The sequence below is a fragment of the Vicugna pacos genome, chromosome 23, assembly GCF_048564905.1.
Source record: "Vicugna pacos chromosome 23, VicPac4, whole genome shotgun sequence".
Lineage (NCBI taxonomy): Eukaryota > Metazoa > Chordata > Mammalia > Artiodactyla > Camelidae > Vicugna > Vicugna pacos.
The window spans coordinates 22,081,843-22,104,754 of record NC_133009.1 but is presented as its reverse complement, the minus strand read 5'-3'; the positions used below and the strand labels follow the sequence as shown (position 1 = coordinate 22,104,754).

The window sequence follows — 22,912 nt, the reverse complement described above, 5'->3', positions numbered from 1 at the left end:
ATTTTTTAAGAAAAGGCTATTATCAGTGACCCATTTGTATTAAAACAACTGAATTTCTCCTGGAGAAAATAAACTATCAGATTCTACAGGAGATTCTATACAAGTTTAGGATTCCTATAAAAATACTTTGTCAATTAAGGGATGCTGATACCAACTTCTGGGTCCATACTTTTCAAAACTAAATTTTAAAACAACATGTGCTGTGGTAAAGCTCTGATGTTCAAATCATTTAACCTGAATTTTCAAGCAAAAATTACTCCATGGAAGTTGGCAGTATCACCCCTCTTACAGTAACAAAACAAAAATACTGCTCTAACCTGAAACAACTTGGAAACAGATGTATAAAACACTTTCCTTAAACACAAGCATTTTAGTCTATCTTCTACACAAGAACAGAAAGACTTCACAGACCCTGAAGTAACCAATTACAAAAAGCAGCAAAAATCTTTAAATGCCTGTTTTAAAATAAAACCTTGCAAAATAGCCCGAAACCGCTTCTCTCAGATTACAAAATGAGCATGTGGAGAAAAGGGACAGAGAATACCAATTTACTATACCCGATGCTGACTGACAACGTCTGTTGCATAGCAACAAGATTCTGCAGTCTGAAAACAGCACAAAACTCCTTTTCTTGATTTGCCAAGCCACAATTAACCCCATCAAGGCTGAGAGAGCATGCAAAAACAAGTCTGCAAAGACTACTAACAACATCAGAAATCTAATGATGTAAATTCTAAAACCATAGAATCACAAGCCCAAATCCCAGCCCATTCACAACTTGAATATATTTGTATGCCTTCACTCTCAATGGTTCCCCATGTATGAGCAGAAAACCCCTATTCAAATTTGGACATTTCTTTTAAAAGCATCATCTGCAAAAGTTATTTTTTAAAAATCCCAGGTAATAGCATACCCACATATCTTTTGTTTCATAATTTAAAAAGTAATTTGATCCTTTCAGTATATTTTCAAAAATTCATAATTTATTAGCAAGGGGTATAATTTCCTAACAGTTTTCTCCTACTTAAAATTTATTTGAACTATTTTTATGCATTTGTCTATATAGGTAATTAGTAACTTTTTTAATGGCATTCTTCACCTAAAGAACAAAAATTTAAACTTTGCAGTTATTCTTGCCGTAGCTTTATATACTTTCATTGTTTTGGAATATATATCCCCTTCTTTTGAGAAAGTTAAATGGCTCCTATGCCCCATCTAAGAGAAGAGAGTAAACACAGATAAAATCAACAACAGTGGTTCTCAACCCTTTTTAAGAAGACCCTTTAAATTCAGATTCTACTTTTAATATATATTGACTGAGAAAATGTGGTTTAAAAGTACTTTGAATTTACTATATTTTAAATTCATCTGTATCTTATCATAAAGGCACCTACACATCCTTGAAATAACACGTATGCAGGCATGCATCTTTGGATTACACACAAAGCTTGGTGCACACATAGGTTCAAGTGCTCCTTAAAATAATCCCCAGAGCCTACAAATTGGGCTTTAATCTACCAGAAAAGTTCAAATCATTTTGAAGATATAGGGTAAAATGTATGCAGGTTTGGAAGTGAGACAATGCTGGGTTCAGGGCCAGGTCCTACCACTTATGAGCCATATACTCTGGGGCAAGGGCATTAATGAGGGTAATACCTACCCTACAGAGCAGCGCTAAGGACTGGAAGGAAAATGTACAGAAGAATGAGGCACATTAGTTTTATTCCTTTCCTGTTATTCAAAGCCTTTATGAAATCCAGCCCAGTCTGCTGCGTTTCCTCTCACTTCCTATACAAACTCTAAGATGAAGCTGAGACGGTACTGGATATGATCTTAAGGATGGAAAGTGAAATCTGAGAAGCAGCATTGAAAGGCCAAACAATTAAGAGTAAGGTCTCTGGAATTACGCAGGACTTTGATTTGAACCCTAGCTCTCATTTAGACCATATGACTTTAGCCAAGTCACTTAAGCATTTTAAACTTGTTTTCCACTAATGTAATATAGCAATGATGACACCAACCTCATGGCTCATTCTAATCCATTAAATGAAATGATTCATGTGAAGTGCTTAGCAAGTTGTTTGGCTTGTCTTAAAATACACAACAAATAATAGCTAACACATCATATATCTACATATCCTGCATAAGTAGAGGATAGTAAAAGTTGTCATACGTTAACTGGCTAACGCACTTGGTTTGTACCCAATGTGAGCAAAGGTTACCCAAAGGTTAGCGTCAGAGATACTACAATCTACAGTCAGGAACGTGCCCTGTGCCAGGCATGTGATAACTCTTCAGGTACTGGGACCCTGCATCAGCAAGGAAAATTTATCAGGTCTCTAGGACATAAAAGTTAATCATGAAAGTACCTTTAAAAACAATGAGTTAAGCCTATTTTAAATACTTATCTTGAGCTAACGAGGTACAACAATTTCTTTGAAAGTGGTTTTTTTTTTCCATTTCACCTATGTTAAAATTCGAAAGAATTTTAAAATTCACAAGAATTTTTTTTTCACCTTCAGGTAGTTCTTAACTTACAAATGGGCTTATATCAACTGATTTTCAGGAAAGATATTCTTTTTTGGAACACTGTTTATAATTTATGGTTGCGTTACCAGGCTAAGTAACCAAACAGACATAAACCTTTTGTAATAAAAGTAGGAAACAGCACAAGAGTCACCTGTTTTCATTTAAACATAAAGCATTTAAATGTTTTAAATATGTTGAACATATTTTTTAAACTTTAAAAAGTTATACAGGAGTTTCTGACACTACAGAATTTAGAGTAGTAGTTCTCAACTGGGATGATTTTTCCCCAATGCAAAATTTGGCTAGGGAGAAAAGTTAGGTGTGAGCTACAGGCATCCAGTGGGTAGAGGCAGGGATACTACTAAACAGCCTACAATGCACAGGACAACCCCCACAACTCATTATTTGGCCCCAAATATCAATAACGTTGATGGTAAGAAACCCTAATTTAGAGGCAGGCATTCATACTGTAGAAAAAATACTCAACTCTTTCAAAAGAACTAGGAAAATCCAGTTTTCCCTGCATTATTTGAAGATTAGATTATCCTTTCTCCACAAATGGTCTTCACACCCTTGTCAAAAATCAGTAATTGACCATAGTGGCGGGTAGGTATATTAAAAAAAAAAAAACAATTGACCATAAATGTGAGAGTTTACCTCTGGGCTCTCTATTCTGTTCCATTGGTCTATAGGGCTATATTTATGCCAGTACCACAGTGTTTTGATTAGTGTAGCTTTGTAACAAGCTTTGAAGTGAGGAGTGTGAGTCCTTCAACTTCGTTCTTTTTCAAGACTGTTTTGGCTATTCCAGGTCCCTCGAAATTCCGTATGAATTTTAGGATGGGTTTTTTCTATTTCTACAAAAATATGCCATTAGGATTTTGACAGAGGTTGTATTGAATCTGTAGATCACTTAATATTAAGTCTTCAATCCATGAACACAGACAGTCCTTTCATTTACTTAGGTCTTCATTAATTTCTTTCAGCAGTATTTTGTAATTTTCAGTATACAAGTCTTTCACCTCATTGGTTAAACTTATTCCTAGGTATTTTATTCTTTTAGCTACTACTGTAAATAGAACTGCTTTCTTAACTCCCTCTTCAGATTATTCATTGCTGGTATACAGAAACAACTAGTTTTTTTTATTAGTTTAGAAACAACAAGAAATTTATTTCCTACAGTTCTGGAAGCTGGAAGTCTTGAGATCAGGATCCCAGCATGATCAGGTGAGACCCCTTTCTGGGTTGTAGGCTTCTTGTAGCTTCACACGGTGGAAGGCATGGGAGCTCTGTAGGGTCTCACTTTCATGGCTTAATCACCTCCCAAAGACTTCATCTCCTAATACCATTGCCTTGGAGATAAGGTTAGAAACAACCAATTTTTGTGCTTTGATCTGGTACCCTGCAATTCTGTTGAATTCATTCATTAGTTCTAGTAGCTTTACTGTGGATAATTTGCATGTATTTATACTTAATGTATGTATATGCATGTCTCCCTCTGTATCTGTTAGCCCAACTGATTAAAGTGAGAGATGAATGAGACCAAACTTTCAGTCCATATCCAATGGGGAACTTGGGCAAGAGCTGATGTTTAAGTAGTAATGCCCAGGAGCTCAGAAGGTGATCTTACTTGGAAACAGAATCATGGTAGATGTAATTAGTTAAGATGAGATCACACTGGAATAGGCTGGGCCTTTAATCCAGTATGATGGGTCTCCTTAAAAGAGGAAAACACCATGTGAAGACAGAGATACAAGAGAAAAGACAGACATATGACCACAGAAACAGGGATTAGAGTGATGCATCTGTAAACCAAGAAATGCCAAGGACTGCCAGCCAAAACCAGTAGCTAGCAGAGGCAACAAAGGAATTCTGCTTTAAGATTGTAACATAAAAATTCGGTCTGAGTTTCCTGCCTACCATGTAAGTTTCAAGACTCAAGATGTAGTATCAACTCTTGTCTGAGTTTCCAGCATGCCAGCCTGCCCTACAAATTTCAGACTCAGCAGCCCCCACAATCATCTAAGTTAATCCCTTTAAATGCATGCATGAATGAATGAATACTGGTTCTAGTTCTCTAGAGATTCTTGACTGATACAGAAATTGAGAGCATTCAGGAAAATGAGGAAAGGGAAAGAGTAGATGTGGAGGTCACAAAAAATAAACTGCCTAATTCATCACTGTACCATGATCTGTATAAAAACCTTATTGAGAAACATACTATATATAAAATAGATAAACAAGGACTTACTACTGTATAGCACAGTAAACTATATTCAATATCTTGTAATAACCTATAATGGAAAAGAATCTGAAGAATATATATATTATATATATATATATACATATATATATATATATATATAAAATTAAATCACTTTGTTGTACACCTGAAACTAACACAACATTGTAAATCAACTATATTTCACAAATAAAAAACAAAAACTAATCAAACTATAAAAAAATAGCTTTGGTCTTGGGGGGGCTCTTACTGAATTAGTTTCTAATTTTAGTACTTTTTACAGACTCAGAAAGATTAGCAACAGTTTATATGTTAAAGAGAAACAGGACTGCTGATTGGGTAACAGGGTATTTATTTGTATAACGTTTCCAGATATGAATACACACACACACACACACACACACATTTGATGTGTTGGTCCTTATACTTTCAAGCACATATTTTCAATTTTTTATCCAAATATCATTACTACGACATCTTTGTCACTTATCTATACCTTTACATAACTTTATCAAAGGGGTATAAAAACATAGTGTTTAATATTAAGTTGTTCGAAGTACTGTCCTAATACCTTTGAATATCAATAATTTACCTTGAAAATTAAAATGAGAAGACCTAAAACAATCAATAATCATGAGTTCAGGTTTTATAATTTTTTTTAAGTCACTGGAAGCCCCTAATTGTACCCAGCATGCTACAAAGTGCTTAGGGATATGTGCCATGAGTAAAGGGAGCTTATGCTTGATTTTTTTTTGAGGGAAGATTTAATGTATGAAGTACCAAATGAGCTGGATGGTCAACAGATGATATGAATTCAATGAGAGAGGCTTAGCCTGGAGTGATCGGTAAAGACATAAACTAGCAGAGGAAATTGAAGCAAGAGTGAGACTGAGCACAGAGAAGGCAGCTTTCCAGAAGACAGAATGAAAGTAATGAGGCCAAAATTCCATCAGAACCTTTGGGGAACAAGCAGCAGACCACAGTGAAATGATTTCACATGGGGAGTACTAACAGGCATGGCTGGAATGTTTTGCAGAGGACTCTGAATGCCAGGTTGAGACATCTTTTCTGTGTGCTACAGAGGGCACGTGAAGGGTTTTTAGGAGGACGTTTGGGAAGAACAGCTGAGCAAGTGGGGACCACGTATATCAAGGGAAGGTAGAGTGAGAGATCTGAAGTGGCCACTGAGGGAGAAGGGGAACTTGTTTTCAATAATGCAAATAACGGTCCCATAGTTCAGGGGGTCTGCTTTTTAAAGATTCATTTTACAGGTTCTCTAAGGATTTAACTGGCTCCTTGCATTCAGAGTGCACCAAACAGAAAAGAAGTCTTCATATTATAAGTTAAAGAAAAAGGACAAAGAATATTCAGGAGCTTGAACTTCACTAAAAAAAAAAGTTATGATGCACCACAAAGAACACAGTAACTAGAACACACTAAATCAAGAAATCCTCTAAATGCTTTATGGCAAACCACAAAACAAGGCAATGGATTAATAATTCTATTTGGCAGAGAAAGAAATTGAGATTGGAGACAGCCAGTAAAGAGCAGAATGGCTTTGAAGTCAGTGATGATTCTATTAAACCTATTTCTTCCTAAATGAAAACACCTTGAAAAACATCCACATCCAGAGGGATATAAAAAGATGACTGAGGAATAGATGCTTTGAACAAAATAATAGATGCGTATAGCAAAATACTTTACTAAAGCAACACAAAATAACATTGGCAATCTGCTATAACTGAAAGCCATACATACTAGAGAAAATTTTAAAATATTATTTGCACATAATATTATTTAGAAAAGAATCAAAAATATGTGAAAGTCTCTACCCTCAAGATACTAGATACCACTTTTCACACAGCTCTTGCAAAATGATTAATGCCTCCTCCCCCACTAAACTGTAAGCATAAGGGAACAGGTCATGTCCTTGCATATCTTTATTTTGTTATAAGTGGTTTTTGATGATTTATCTTACTGGCCCATTTTACTAACTTTCGAATCACAAAGCAAGAAGAATCATGCAGGAAGTGGGCCATGATAAGGAAGAGTTTGACCTTAATTCTACAAGAAGTGGGAAGCCACTGAAATGTTTTAGACATGAAATTGAGACAGTTAACACCTGAAAGTCAAAAAGATCGGACTGCTGCATAGATCACAGATGAGGTAACAGATCAATGCAGTAAGTTAGAAAATCCAGCAACACGTATGTAAAAATGTAACAGAGGGCAAAATAGCTCAGGTATCTTAATATGATTCATTGCCAGACCCTCGTAACTTGCCACATCTCCCAGGGAAGCAAAGTAATCAGTCCTAACACACACACACACACACACACACACACAAACTAGTGAACTAACCACTTACAAAATTCATCCCTATAAAACATCCCCCCTAAGGTAACAGTAGCCTTTGTCCGTCCCTTTCACCTTTGCCCTGTCAGTCTCTCAATGACGGCAGATATTTTAAGTACCAAGAAACACAATGCCTATCATGTACAAAGTAGAACTGCAAATCTTCCAAAAGATGCAGGCCATTATAGTCACTAAAAATGATGAGAACTGTTTCCAATGACCGGCAAAGCCACTGGCAAAAATGAAAATTTGAGAGGACACTGACTGGGAAGGAACATGAGGGCACTTAATGAGGTGTTAAGTACATTCTGTATCCTGACCTGGTTGGTGGCCACATAGTTGTGTATCTGTAGAAAAATTCATCAACCTGTAGGCATATTTGCAATTAATACATTTAGCTGTATATAAATTATATCTTGGGGGTGGAGGAAGAACAAAAGAAGAGATGGTCCCCCTTCCTGTAAAAATTACTGGTTCTGAACATGAAGCTTAGAAACCCTATGGCCTGCCTGCTACCAGTATGAAGATGAAATGGATACTCAAAATGGCAAAACGTACCTGGATTCTCAAAGACATCCGTGAGCCACTGAGTGTAGTGGGCCTGGAGCCCACTCTTTCTCTGGACTTCTAATTATATGTGATAGTGAATTTTCTTAATGTTTAAGTAATTTAAGTCTGCTACTTGCAGTTGAAAGTACTTGAACAGATACAATCAGCTAAAATTTAGAGAAAGCTAATGAAAATGAGATAATAGGAAGTCAAAAGAAAATAATCTGAAATTGTAAGTAAAGCCTCTGGGCTTTAGTAATGAAGCCCTTGAATATATTGACAAAAACAGCTTTCTTTAGGATCAAACTAGAAAAGTACACCATAACATTAAGGGTACAGTTTGGTGCCACCTTGCAATTGTTAAAGAAAAATTATGTAAAACAAGCAGCCAACACTTGATTTGTTCTTCCATTTTGAGAATCTAAAACATAGTAGCAACCAGAACATGAATGTTTCCATAATTTTGTTTCATTTTTCAAGATTAAATCCAAATAAAGCCTTTTCTCCCCACCCCTGCTATCTCTGAAATGTTGCTCCTATTCTAGGCCAATTCATTCTACATGGCCTTGTTCTTGTACCAATTATTTTCAGAAAATAAAGAAACCTTATATGATGAGATCACAAAGAAAAATAAATTATTTACTCACATCAACATTTAGAAAATTCAAACATAAGACCTCAGTTCATTAAAGTTAACCATTACAGAGAGACCCTAGTGTACTGATTAAAAGCATGGGCTCTGGAATCAGACTGTCTGGGATGGGATCCCAGCTTCACTGTTTATCAGTGGGTGACCCTGGGCAAGTTACCTAACCCTCTGTGACTCAGCTTCCTCATCTATTAAATGAGGATATCAACTACTCCTGACTTATAAATTGTAAGAAGAGTATTAAAAGGTTAATATGGGAAGTATTTTAGGCAGTAAGTACTCAGCTTTATATTTCAAAATCTAAGAAAACTGAGGAATATAAATCCCAACACTGGAACGGAGTTGTCAGCAAAAGAAGAACTTTTTTTAAATCACAAACTTTAATGGGGAGGGTATAGCTCAAGTAGTAGAGTGCATGCTTAGCATGCACAAAATCGTGGGTTCAATCCCCAGTACTGCCTCTGGGGATAAAAATAAATAAATAGGCGGGGTGGGGTATAGCTCAGGGGTAGAGTGCATGCCTAGCATGCATGAGGTCCTGGGTTCAATCCTCAGTACCTCTATCAAAATAAATAAATAAACTTAATTACCTCCCCTCCACACACACACACAAAAATCACAAGCTTTATGTTTAAATAAAAGCACACAAATTTTAAATAAAATTAAGACAGAGAAAAATGAGAACAGATATACTTATAGTAAAAATAAGCTGAAAATTTAATTTAACATATAACTTTTAAAGGTACCATACCAAACCTACTAAACTAGAAACTAATGTACTACTGTACTTTACTAAAAATGAAATTTAAAAATCCGAATATATGGAGAAAAAGAATGAAAAACTAAGTATTATAAAGCAGTTAATTCTCTCCCTTACCCATATTAATCCATTAATTTAACATAATTCTAATTAAAACTCCAACAGATTTGGGGGTGCAATTTTTTCTTTTCATTTCATTTTCATTTGTTTTAACTGATGAAATGATTCTAAAACTAATCTGAAAGAATGTATTAAATAGAACAGCAAAGTTCTGAAAAATAAGGAAAACGAACGGTAACCTCTCTTCCTGGATGTTAAAATACATTATATAGTCAGAGTAATTAAGATAGTGAGGTACTAGCATAGAATTAGAAAAACAATGAGTCCAGAAACAGAAGCTAAGTATTTGTGGGAATACAGTATACAGTGAGTGTGACATTTCAAATCAATGCAAAAGGATGGATTATTCAATAAATAATGCTGACAAGTGACTAAATACTTGATATTTAGTCAAACACTAACCTTCTATATCTTACACCAAAATAAATTTCAAGTGGCTTAAATTTAAACATAAATGAAACCATAAACCAAAGAGTAACAGAAGAAAATGTCAGTGAATACTTACAAAATTTTAGGTTGGGAAAGGCATGACACCAAAGGCAGAAACTATAATGGTAAAGACTGGCAGATCTGACATGAAATTTTAATACTTCTATACCAAAACAAAATTAAAGGACAAATGATAAACTTCTTTACAAGATACATGTGGCTGATTTTGTATCATGGCCCCCAGTGATCACACTTCTTGATTCGTCCTTGTGTGGTCTCCTCCCACCCTGATTCTGGGTTTGACCATGTGACAGCCTTTGGCCAAGAAGACAGAAGGAATCAGGATGCAGACAGAGGTTTGACGAGAGCTTGCTCACTGGGGCATGATCTCATGGAAGTCTGCTATTACTAAGTGAGAGACAAACAGACACATCACATGAACCCAGCTGAGGAACGGAAAGATATGTGAGTCCAGGTGAGACCAGCAGAACTGCCCAGCCAATTCATACATATTTTATTAGATTTTGAAGTAGTTTGTAATACCACATTAGTTAACTGCCACAATATATCTGCACCTTATAAACGGTTACTTATTCAGGATATTATAATCAATACGAGAAAAATTAAACATCCCATTCAGAGAAGAGGCAAGAGACATAAACAGTGCACACAAAAATAGAGATGTCCAATAAACACATGAAGATAATATGTTCAACTCTACTAGTATTCAAAGAAATACAAATTAAAACAATACAAATTAAAGCCTTTTGCCTATCAGACTGGCAAAGATTAAAAAGACCGACAATGGCTTGAGTTGGCTATAATGTGGGAAAACTGACACTCTCAACTACTGTTGTTAGTTTGGTAATGTGTATCAAAAACTGGTAAAATTCCCTTTGGTCTGGTAATTTCATTTCATTTATTATTCACTCAAACACATATTGCACATTCACAGAGGCCTGTGCTGAGAACTAGACTACAGCCAGATCAGGCAGGACCTACTAATAATTCTGGTTTTATTATTAACTTTGGTTTTATTCCAAGAGCACTAAGACGCAACTGAAAGCTTTAGCAGAGGAGTAACAGTATCTGATTCCCACTTAAGATCATTCTGACTGATGTATGGACAATGGGCAACAAGAATGGAAAGGAGGAGACACTAATTGTTCAGATGAGAATAACAGTGGCCTTGGATTTGAGCAGCATCAATGAGATGAAGAGAAGCAAAGGGAGGTCGACCTGATGGGTCCTGCTGATAGAATAAAGTAAAAGGAAGGGGGAAAATAAATACTACTCCTCAACTTTAATTCTAGGAATTCATCCTAAAATGTAAGTATCTGTGCAGATATAAAATATGATACATATGCGCACAAAGACACATATCCAAAGATGTTCAAAGCAGTGTTTTTTATAACAACAAAAATAATCTTAAAAATCTAAAAGTCCATTCCTAAGAGATTAAGTGGATTAAGGTCACCCAAAGCATAGTGAAAATACTGTCGTCACTTAAAATTATATAGACCTCTTAGTGACAAGACATAGAAAGGGGTCAGTTACAAAATATACAATTTCACTTTTAAACAGTATGAGGGAGGAGGGTATAACTTGTGGTAGAACACATGCTCAGCATGCATGAGGTCATGGGTTCAATCCCCAGTACCTTCATTAAAAAAAATAATAATAATAAATAAGTAAAACTAATTACTACCCCCTCAAAAAAACCAAAAAAACAAAAATAAAATAAAAGGTACAATCTCACTTCTTTTAAAATATATTTATACACAAGCACATTTATGGCTGCACATGTACATAATAAAAAGTCTAGAAAGCTATACATCAAAATATAAAAATTCTAGATGGTCTGGATTTAGGTTATTAAAATCTTTATATTTTCCATGCCTTCTAAAATCTACTGCTTTATAATGAAAGAAAAAAAGAATAAAAAAAAATACTGATCATTTATTTGGATAATAATAATTGGTTCATTTTCTTAAAATACTGCAAGTACAAAGATTAAAGAGACAACAAAGAAGGGGGAGGGTACAGCTCAGTGGTAGAGCGTGTGCTTAGCATGCACAGTCCTGGGTTCAATGCCCAGTACCTCCATTAAAAAGAAAGCACTTAGAAAATTTCTTTTAAATTAAAAAAAGACTACAAAGAAATAGAAATAACAAATGAAAACTTACGATTCATCAATCTTAAATTGTTAATAATTGAAGAGACAATTTCCTTATATAATACTAGTCAAATGTAAGATGAGAACTTGGGAGAGGAGAGGAAGGGACATCTCTGAGCAAAGCAAACATTCAAATATACAAATACTCTATCATTACAAACCTGTACAGAAAGATTCCCTTCACTGCACTGTAAAACAAGCAATTTGGACTCCCCTGAGATTTGACCTAAAGAGCTATTCATTTTATTTCACTTATGTCCTGAGGTTCTTTATGAAGCTTCCTCCCTACCAAGTTGACACATGTAACACAGATACCAAAAAGGATAGGCACAGCCATTTTGACTTCATTATCATCAGATGTATCGGTTACCAAGACCAGATGTTCCAGAAGAGCTTTAACACAGGAAAATACTCAGTCCATTTAAAAATGTCATCAAAACCGCTTCACTCCCCAAAGACAAAACTTTCTTTGATATTTGAGATCATTGTAAATATACCCAAGAAAAATCACTACCCAGATTAAACAGTTTTCTGAAGATGCTGATGGACCTGCTTCATTGATACCGTCAGTGACTTTAATGATCCTAGCTTATAACAGAGCTACCAGAGAGAGGGCTGTGCACAAAGATGGAACTCCAAAATTTGTTCAGGCCTCTCCAAGGCACCACTATCCATGTTTCCACGTCAGCTCTCCCACCTGCGTGGTCTCCTGAAGAGAAAAGCCCGGTTCTGGCTTTAATCTCTCTTCTTTAGGATACGTGAAGACGTCAGTTTAAAATACTAGTCCAAAGTAATTAAAAAGTCAGAAACAATGTAAACCAAATAAGACCATCTTCTGATATCTATTCTGGTGAATAAGTGAAAATAATAATCCAAAGATACGGAGTAGGGGGCTGAGATACAATTCATATATAAAATTCACTATTGTAAAGTATAAAATTCAGTCGTTTTTAGCATATTCACAAGGTTGTGCAATTATCACCACTGTTTAATTCCAGAATATTTTCCATCACCCCAGAAAGAAACCCCATACATACTGTGATTTGTAAGATACATATTTGGTCATTCAGATATATACATATTTGGTCTTCTTCCATAGTTTCAAGCTCACAGCTCCCCAAACCCTTGGAATTTCCTAAATGCAGAAAGTGACAAAAGTGTCTTTTAGTTATGTGAATGAGGTAACTTTCAGAAGCACCTAGGGATGGGGGCTGGTTGCCAGGAGAAGTAACCAAGTGATTAAAAGGCTGGAACTTTCAGTCCCACCCCCATCTTCAGGATGAGGAAACGGGTTGGAAGTTGAATCAGCTGCCACTGGCCAATGATTTAGTCAATCATGACTGAGTAAAGAAGCCTCCACAAAACCCCAGAAAGAACAGCTTTGAGGTCCTCTTTTTTGAGTATCCACAGCAGGGAACCAGAACACTTACGTGTGTCACGGTGTGGGGCCCCAAGCGCCACAAGGACAGAAGCTCTCTGTTCGGGAACTCGCCCTGTGCATGTCTTCATCTGCCTATTGACTCGTGCCCTTTAATATCCTTTTATAAGAAATCGGTAATCTAGCAAGTAAGTGGGTTTTCCTGAGTTCTGTGAGCTGTTCCAGCAAATTAATTAAACCTGAGGAGGGGGTCGTGGGAACCTCTTATTCACAGCCAGGTCAGTCAGTCAGAAGTACAGGTAACAACCTGAACTTGCCACCCACCTCTGAAACAGAGGGTCACTACGAGACCAAGCCCTTTACCTGTGGAATCTGATTCTATCTCCAAATAGATAGTGTCAGAACTGATTTGAATTTTCAGACACTCTGCTGGCATCTGGGGACTGCCTGTTGGTTTGGGTAAACACACACACACGAATAGGGTCCAGGAACCCTTCTGTACATACCCATAAAAGCAGTCACTTCTCACTCCTTTTTCACTCTCCCAAGACCCTACAACTATTAATCTACTTTCTGTCTCTTTAGATATTCCTATTATGAACACTTCACATCAATGGAATCACAATAAGTGGCTTTTTGTGTCTGACTTCATTCATGTTTCCATCCATGCTGCGGCATGTATTTTGTTTCTTCTACCTATTATAAGTAATGCTGCCATGAACATTTGTTACTAGTTTTTGTGTGGATATATGTTTTTATTTCTCTTGGGTACACACCTAGGAGAGGAACTGCTGGGTCATACAGTAACTGGCATTTTGAGGACCTGCCACACTGTTTTCTAAAGCAGCTGCACCATTTTACATGGTTTTTCATATTCTTAACATACACTTCAGAGATGTCAGACTTTCATAGAAGTAGGGGATTTACTCTTATCAAGCTCATTTTATGTGCCAAGTGTTATGCCAGGGTTTTATATAATTTCTGATTTAATTTTCCTGACATCTCTATAATGCAAAAAGTATCTCCATTTTACAGAAGAAATTTGTGAGGGTGGGAAGGGATAAATTGGGAGTTTGAGATTTGCAGATACTAACTACTATATAAAATAAACAAATTTATACTGTATATAGCACAGGGAACCATATTCAGTATCTTGTAACCTACAGTGAAAATGAACATATGTATATGTATGACTGAAACATTGTGCTGTAAAGCAGAAATTGACACAACATTGTAAACTGACTATACTTCAGTAAAAAAGAATGCAAAAAAAAAGACAGGTCTGATAAGAAATAGTAAATGTAAAAGGAATGAACATTATTATTTGGCAATCATTGTAGAAAAAATTAGTCTTATTTAAAAAAACAGAAATTTGTATCTAAAAAACTGTAACCTACTCAAAAATCAATTAGTTCATAAATCTCAAAACAGAATTTGAACTCGGGATGACTTCAAAGCCTGTCATCTTTACTCTCTCCCATGCAACCTCTGCACTGAGATATACACACACCACTTCACACCAAAAGGATTCTTTGGAAAAGTACATGTTGACTAAGTTTATTAGAATCATTATAAAATAGAAGCTTCCCAAAGCACAGATATTTCTAGAAAACATGAGGTCTCTTGTGTAAATCAGCTCCCTCATTTATTTTCTTTAGTAAATGATTTCTACAGGTAGAGTTACTTAAAACAAAAGCAATGTATAAATCACCTAAGCATTATAAAGATTGGCTTTTTCCATCAAAGTTGTATCCATTGATTAAAAAAAAAACCTGGGTATCTTCTTCAACTATGGGCTGAAATGTTCTCCCAAAAGTCTATATATTGAAGCCCTAGCCCCCTGTGTGACTATATTTGGAAACAGGGCTTTTAGGCGGAAATTAAGGTTAAAGGAGGTTATAAGGGTGGGGCCCACATCCAATAGGATCAGTGACTTACAGGAAGAGGGAAAGATCTCTGTCTCTCCCTCTCTGCCATATGAGGACATAGCAAGAAAATGTCCAAGAAGATGACAGTCTGCAGGCCAGTAAAGAACGCCTTACCAGAACCTGGCCATACTGCCACCCTGATCTCAAGACTTCCAGCTTCCAGAACTTTGAGAAAATAAATTCTGTGGAATTTTGTGACAGCACCGTGAGCTGACTAATATATGTTCCTTCATGAATATCACAAACTATTCAATTATTGGTATTTTAAGCAGTAATAAGAATCAAAACAAAGCAGTCATCAAGTAGAGTATAAATAAGCTAAACCAACAGACATGCATAAGCTTGTTGCTCAAAAATATTTCCAAGTTCCATGATCAAAGAGACTAAAAAACAGAACGATGGCCATTCTGTTAACTCAGAATTTAATGAGAAAGTCAAGGAAACCTGGTGTCCTTCAAAAGGGCTTTGGAGTTAGACAAATCTGAAACTGACTCTTTTTGGCCACTTCTAAGTTTTGTGTTTGAGTGAAAAACAAACTCTATACCTACTCCTGTGGTCAGGATGCTTGTGTTTGTTTGTCTGAATTAAATAACTTCATTAACATTTATTATATGCCAAATACTATTTTATACTCTTTAATACCCAGTACAACTTCTAGAACATTACAGGTGCTCCAAAAATGGTGGTGGTTATTGTTAGTGAATAGATTCTGGGATAAAAACACCCTGAAGTCAAGCATTTATATGAGCACCCACTATTTGCCAAATATTTCGCTGGTACCATGAATATAAAACTACAGTCCTATCCTCAAGAAATTTACAACGAAGAGGGACAGATAGATCAGATAATTATAAAACAACATAATAAATGCAATAGTAAAAAAAAATGCAGTATAGCACAGGGAAATATACATAAAATCTTATGGTAGCTCACAGAGAAAAAAATGTGACAATGAATATATATATATATGTTCATGTATAACTGAAAAATTGTGCTGAACACTGGAATTTGACATAACATTCTAAAATGATTATAAATCAATAAAAAATGTTTAAAAAAAAGATTCTAGAGAATTACAGCAAAATATTCTCTAACCTTTGAAAAACAAAATGCAAAATACATAGGAACACACAGGAAGAGCCTGGAAGTGGACAAATCAAAGGCTACTGCCCAGAACGTCTGAAAAGGAATCCCCTCCCTGATTTCTGTTCCAGAAAGCTTCATAAGCCCTTATCTGAGGAAGCATCCACTGAGGTAAAGAAGTTCCACTTCCACTCAGTTCCATCCATCAATTATAAAGAAGAGGGAAAGAGGGGGACTTTAAGCACACGAAGAGTTTAAGTAACCTTTTCCTCCCCAACAACCAATCACATTTTTCCAAATCCTTCTTACACTTAAGATAAAGATGGGGTGTATTACCCCAGATTTAAGCTGTGCATAGGATAAGTAACCAAAACTATCATTCCAGTATGTAATTTCTCCTATACCACCCTAATGGGCCTGCCAAGTTATTATGCTTATTCCAACTGGGCTAACATGGTATCCAAAACCTTGAATATTATAAAAACTTCAGGAAATTTTCTGTTAATCCATAGTCTTATTCAAGATGTATTCACTTAATACCTACAAGGCAAAACAATACCTAAATACAATATACTGTCATTCAAAAAACACAAACTTGGCTCCTGCCCTTAAAATTAAGCTCTGTGGGGAAGTCACACATCCAACAGCTACAAGAATAAATGAAGATCCATGGGAACAGAGAGACTACTATTTGTATCCTTTCATGGGTATCTCACTTGACATTTGACACAACAGTCCCGTGAAATAGAATTATCTCCATTTTCATCAGTTTTCTCAATTAATGAGTCACCATATAAAGCCTGGATCTTCTGAGCTTGACTGTGCCACAAACTGAAATGTATATTAAATTTATCATTACTATAAGTGAAGGTAACAAAATCACAAGAACCATTTCAGAGACTCCAAATATACACACGGGAAGGAAACTTCAAAATCAGTTTCCTTACCTATAAAAGGCAGCAGTTGGACTAGATCACAGATAAGGAGCATTCCAGGAAACACTCTATTGCCACTCTCTGGGACCCATGTCCCAATCAGTCATTACTAGTTATGCATTTTCTCAACAAACCCAGAAATACAGCCATGTCCTTATCAACATGGCAGCCACTGCCGATTGGGAGTAGATAGACAAAATGTAACCTACTTGTCATCCTTGAACTAGATGAGGCCCAGAAAGGTGAAGCAAAACTACCCAAAAGTTTTATATAACTAGTTTAAAACAGAACTAAACCCCAAACCAAGAAGAGTAATATAATTGTATAATGCGTACAAGGCACAAAGCACACTCTCTTCTATTATCCTTCGATCCTTAATACCCAGTAAAGAATTATCCCTATTTTTACATATTTTGAAATATGGATCAGTGAAATGTGATTAGCTCAAGGTCATCCAGCTAATAAGTGGCCTGAATGAATCCTCACAACCCTACTACACCTTTTCCATGAGAAAGTCACAGAACTGTGAGTGGAAGACCCAAGAATGTCAATCCAAAATCTTCTGGGTTCTTCTTAGCCACTAGGCAACTATTTTAGATCAAATAATCTCCTACTTCTATTTAAAAATTTTTTTAATATTTTATTTATTTATTTTTGTGGGGGGGGATTAGGTTTATTTATTTATTTATTTTAATGGAAGTACTGGGGACTGAACTCAGGACCTCATGCATGCTAAGCATGCAATTTACCACTGAGCTGTACCCTTCCCCCTGAAAAAAAAAACTTAAGTAACTAACCCTGATTAAGTAACTAACCAACTAAGAAAAAAAATGCAATCATTTAAAAGGCATACACTATTATTACTACTACACATATATACACCTACCTCAATCACAAATCATCTTATACTTTTGAAATACTACATACATGAAAGATAATAGAACCAAAAAGTTGATGTTACACTAACAAAAGTACTAGGTTTTGGGTCTCAACCCTTTCACTGTCTTGTATAAGAAATATATTTTCCCACTGCTTTCTCATCTGTAAGCAAATTATTAACAAGTCATTCTGTATATAGCCTTTTACAAGTAGAGAATGCCTTTAAGATTGTTTCAGGAATGTAAAGTATTATTCCGTTCCCTTCTGTATAGGAATTATTACATTATATCACAGTAAGCAGTGCCATTCCTGAAATTGTCATCTGAGAGATCTTATCACAAACACCTAAAATGCAACATATTCATCATATCCTCTCTTCAGAATCCTGGACTTAAGTGGAAATTCCTACCCATGCACTCCTATTTCTGAATGGCCTTTAAAACATCAGAACTACTCCTTAATATAACTAAAATAGGCTCAATTTAATAGTATAAAATTTATGTCCTACAGTACTTGAAAGGATCAGAGACTAAGTCAAATAAGAGCCCTTTCTTAAATGCCAAAACACCCAGAGTTTTTTGCAACTAGCACAAGAACCTTTTACTTCCATACCAGACCATCCTGCTTATAAAGGTATCTAAGGAAATGTGTATACACGAGTGGCACAAACGACTACCAAATAATCTACTGCCTTCCAAAGTGAAAAGCTGATCCTCTTTTCTGCTCTTAAATTATTCACAATTAGCCTACAAAGAATTACTGTAGACTACTTGAACAAACTTTTCAGGCCTATGTACCATGGTCTGTATTTATGATACTGGAATGCAAGGGTGTCATTCCTCCCTCTCTATATTTAATAAGGAATAGAGCAGGAAAAGTTTAAAAATTACATTAGTTTTTATTAGAAAAGAAACTGTTAAGTGAAGACATAATTTACCTTTGACAGACTGACAACTATACATGATAGTGCTCAAACTTCACTGAATACTTTTAACTTTCAAGGTTTTTTTTTTTTTTGGTTCACAACCTCTGAATCTGACAACTTTACGATCATTTTATTTTAAAATATCCCACTTTCAGTGTTTTACATTTCTCAATGTTGAGAAACTTTTACCCAAAGTTTGGAAAAAACTGATAAATTCTGATCTGCAAGACTCCTATAAGCATTAAATCTTTAAAGCAGAAATCAATAGTACCTGTAAGATATTAACATTACATATTTTTACTATAGTTCCTAAGTTTTAAAGGACATCAGTAATTTGATTAAAAACCATACTCAAATGCGTGGCTCAAGTTTTTCAAGCCATATTTTACAGACTATGTTTTTTGGTTTGCATGCCATAATTACACTTTAAATTGATCCTTTACATTTGAGAATAATGTGCACATGAAATCACTAAGGAAAAGGAGTCACAGAGACACAGCATTAAAACACAATTTTTAAAGCCTTCAAATAAAGCTATGTAACTTGGAATCAGAGAAAAGCATAATTCAAATTCACAATAAGCTGAAGTGAAAACAACACAGCTACATCACAAAAATATATGTATTAAAAAAAACAAAATGGGAAAGTAAAGTGTTCAACCTTGATAGGAAAAAAAAAGTTTAAAATGGAAACTACTTAAATTGGGAAAGAATTCCAATGACATGACATTTTCTTGCCAAAGCGAAGGAATGTGTAGATTATATCACTCAAATCTCATTGTATTACATTATAAAGGTCTTGGCAACGGTTAGCCATTAATCTTTTAAAACAAAGGAGATTCAAATCCAAATGAACTGTAAGACTATCTCTTCCAGGAGACAGAAACGGAGTAATTTACTTTATCCACAATTGTTTAACCTAAAAGGAAGGCCTTAAGGATGATAACGCAGAACAGATCAGCCTTCCGTCTACCAAGTCCCATTTCTCACGAAGTCTTGCACCAATCCGAAAAGAGGTTTGTGGACACAAAACAGGCTCAGGAAAGGCTGAAAAAAAATCTCCAATGAATGACACACCACATCATGGTTTATTCTCTTACACAATTGGAGAAACAAAAACGAAAAATATCACACCATATGTTTCATCGTTTCAATTAAAAAATATTTTACGACGGTACATTCAATTCTTTGGGGCTGAAAAAAAATAATGTAGCTTCTGTTTTACTGATTACAGAAAAAAGGAAAAAGCAGCTGCTGCAATGCAACACAGGCTGCTACAGAGGAAGGAGAGAAAGGGTTTTCCAAACAAATCCCTCCCCCGCCCCCGTTTACACACCCCAAACAACTTACTTATCCCAGTCTTTACTGTGTCCCGCAAACATAAACCTATTAAATTCTTTCCCTTCCCCCACCACCGTGAAATTTCACCTTTCAGAGCTCCTTCACCTACCGCTCCCAGAGCACTTTATTCCCCGCAGAAATTTCAGATCTTTCAAACTTTCCTTTCTTTTTTAATTAAACACGAGAGTTTTGTAATAAAAATGCACGAAAATTTTACGCATATATGGAAAAATACCTGTTTCCCAGCCACATGAACGCTTCGATTCTCGAACCCCTCCCCATATCCCAGGTTTGGCTTGCAAAGGCTGGGGGGAGGGAGCCAGAAGCAAATCAAATTTAGGAAGGGAAATCCTGGGCAAAAGAGGAGCATTTGAGGAAAAATGGGAGAACGTCGAAAAGAGACCTCCCCCCTCCCCAATAAGAGAGGCTGGGGAGGATTATAAGAAAGAAAGAGAAATGAGAAGGGACAAAGGGGGAGGGGGGAGAAAGGGACCGGAGACCGGGGTAGACGCGCCGGGCCGGGAGAGGGAAGGCGGGGTCCGGGGAGAGCGGGGTCGCTGCTCCCGCGGCACAATGGCCTGACGGCCCCCGCCCCGCGCGCCCCTCACCTCATGGTGCCGGCCGCACCGAGGCTTCCCCAGCAGCCGGGAGACGCAGGAGGCGCCGAGCCGAAGGGGGTCTCTCCTCCAGGGGCGGGGACGCCGCTCGGGGCCGGGAGACAAGTGTCCAGCTCCTCCTTCGGGCGGCCGCGAGGCTACACCATCTCCTCGCACAAAGCCGAGGCGCCGGCCCGGAGCGGGAGAGAAGAGGGCGAAAGAAAAGCTGGGGAGGGGGCGGAGAGGCCGAGGCGCCAAGCCGGTCCCGCGGCCACCGCAGCCCCCCACCTCCTCCACCTCCTCCACCTCCTCCTCCTCCTCCTCCTCCGGGAGCTTCCTCGACCGCCCTCGGAGGGGTGCCCGCCGGGGCCGCGCGCCCGGCCGCCGCTCCACAGGCCCGTGCCCGCCGCGCCCGCCGCCGAGGCCGTGTGCAACCGGCAGCTGCGGCAGCCGCGGGAGGAGAGTCGGGATCGCCGCGAGGAGCCCGGGAGGAGGCGGGGCGCGCGGCGGAGGAACACGCAGGCGCCGCCCTCCTCCCCTCCTTCCCCCCGGGGCGAGGGGGCGGTGCGGGGGGGAGGGGAGGCGGGGGGGAGGGGAGGCGGGGGGCCGGGCACCCCCTCCCGCCGCCGGCCCGGGCCCCCACCGGACTGCAGAGAGCGGGGAGGGGCCGGGAGCGGGCGCGGCGACGGCGGGTTAGCAAAGGCTCTTTGTTGCCTCCCACCCCGCTCCCTCCAGACCCCTGGGATCCGGGCTGCCCACCCCCGGCCCGCAGCCGGCGCGGGTTCTTCTCCCGGGGTTGTCCTTGGCCGTGGCCCCCAATCCAGTCTCCTCCCGCTCCCCTGACGCTGGGGGAGCCCCCGGGCCTCCCCAGCGCCCGAGGTCTGAGACTGTGGCGCTGGGACCTCCCGGCGTGGGACCTGCGGGCACCAGCGTGGGGAGCCGGGAGGCGGCGACCAGGATGCGTGACCGGGCACCGGGCCGGGCCGAGGGACTCCGGATCTGCCCGCGGACGGGTGCCCTCGCGCGGGGTTTGTCCTCAGCTCGCCCTGTTGCTATCTCAGGACCGAGACCTGCCAGTCGATGGGCATCCCGGCCAGATCTGCGGCCCGCCCCCGCCGCGCGCTGCTCCCCGCGATTCCTCCGGGCTGGAGGGAGGGGGTTGGCGTCTAAATGTAAAATATGGTCATCATTGTTCGCTTCGTTCCTTTTCTTCCCGAGGAGTCCCAGCGTGCTGTACCGATTTAACGAGCTGATATGCACACACCATGTATAGGGATGACTTCATCCCCGAAAGAACGCAGCCAACTGGCGGGGAAACGCAGTCGCCGAGAGTCGCGCGCCGCATCGTGTGCAGCCTCAAAAGTGGAAGAAGAGAAAAGCAGCCCGTGAAACCGCTTTCTATCGTCATTAGCAAAAAGGGAATTCCGGCGGGGGGCAGGGAGGGATGTGAACTAATACAGTTTTACATTTTCCGTCATTCGCACGGTCTTGAAATCACCTCCTTTAGAAGGTAAACGTAAAGTGCTGGCGAAGCAAACGCAAAGTCACTGGGGAGGGAGTGGGGGGGCGTCATCAGGAAAGTCAGAATTTATAATTATGGGAGTTTTTAGGTGTCCAAAAGCAAATCCAAAAATCAAATGAAAATTTGAACTGAACAAATTGCAGGCATCTTATAGTCGCGAGATGGGGGTGTGTATTTTTTAATATAAAAAAATGACTAGGATGGAAAATATCTGTTGCTACTGGGTTCCTATGACTGGAGAATCTAATCCAAAATGGAGGACCTGCCGTGACCCCAAGAATCTATTCAAAAGGTTTGGTGTTTTATTTTAAGATGGAGGTACAATTCAAATTATAGCTCTGACAGTTGAGATCATTTACACTTCTCAAAGAAAAGTGAACAAGTTATAGTCATACTTGGTCAATGCCTGACTTGTCAGTAACAGAACTGTGTGGCCCAGTTTTAACTATAAAAAGCTTCCCGGTTTCAGACTCAACACCGAGTTATTTTCTTTTTGGAACCTGCAGCCTCAAACCCAC

General features: G+C 38.4%; 1 protein-coding gene and 1 long non-coding RNA gene across 7 annotated transcripts in view; one reads left to right on the top strand and one right to left on the bottom strand.

The window, feature by feature from the left end:
* The window catches only part of ENAH (ENAH actin regulator), a 129,228-nt gene extending 107,875 nt beyond the window's left edge, over nt 1-21,353 (bottom strand). For 2 of the 6 annotated variants that reach the window (XM_072948661.1, XM_072948663.1), the window contains exon 1: nt 20,512-20,783. In XM_072948661.1, coding sequence (XP_072804762.1) covers nt 20,512-20,558 — 47 coding nt within the window. In that variant the 5' untranslated portion in view covers nt 20,559-20,783. Of the gene's footprint in view, nt 1-20,511; nt 20,792-20,884 lie in introns of those variants that run through there. The other 4 variants (XM_072948657.1, XM_072948659.1, XM_072948660.1 and 1 more) reach the window with 4 other exon arrangements.
* A 126-nt stretch (nt 21,354-21,479) lies between these two features.
* Nucleotides 21,480-22,349, top strand: LOC140688623 (uncharacterized). Its single transcript, XR_012063324.1, has 2 exons — nt 21,480-21,900; nt 22,091-22,349. It is a non-coding gene; the product is annotated as an uncharacterized lncRNA (long non-coding RNA).
* The last annotated feature ends 563 nt before the right edge of the window (nt 22,350-22,912 follow it).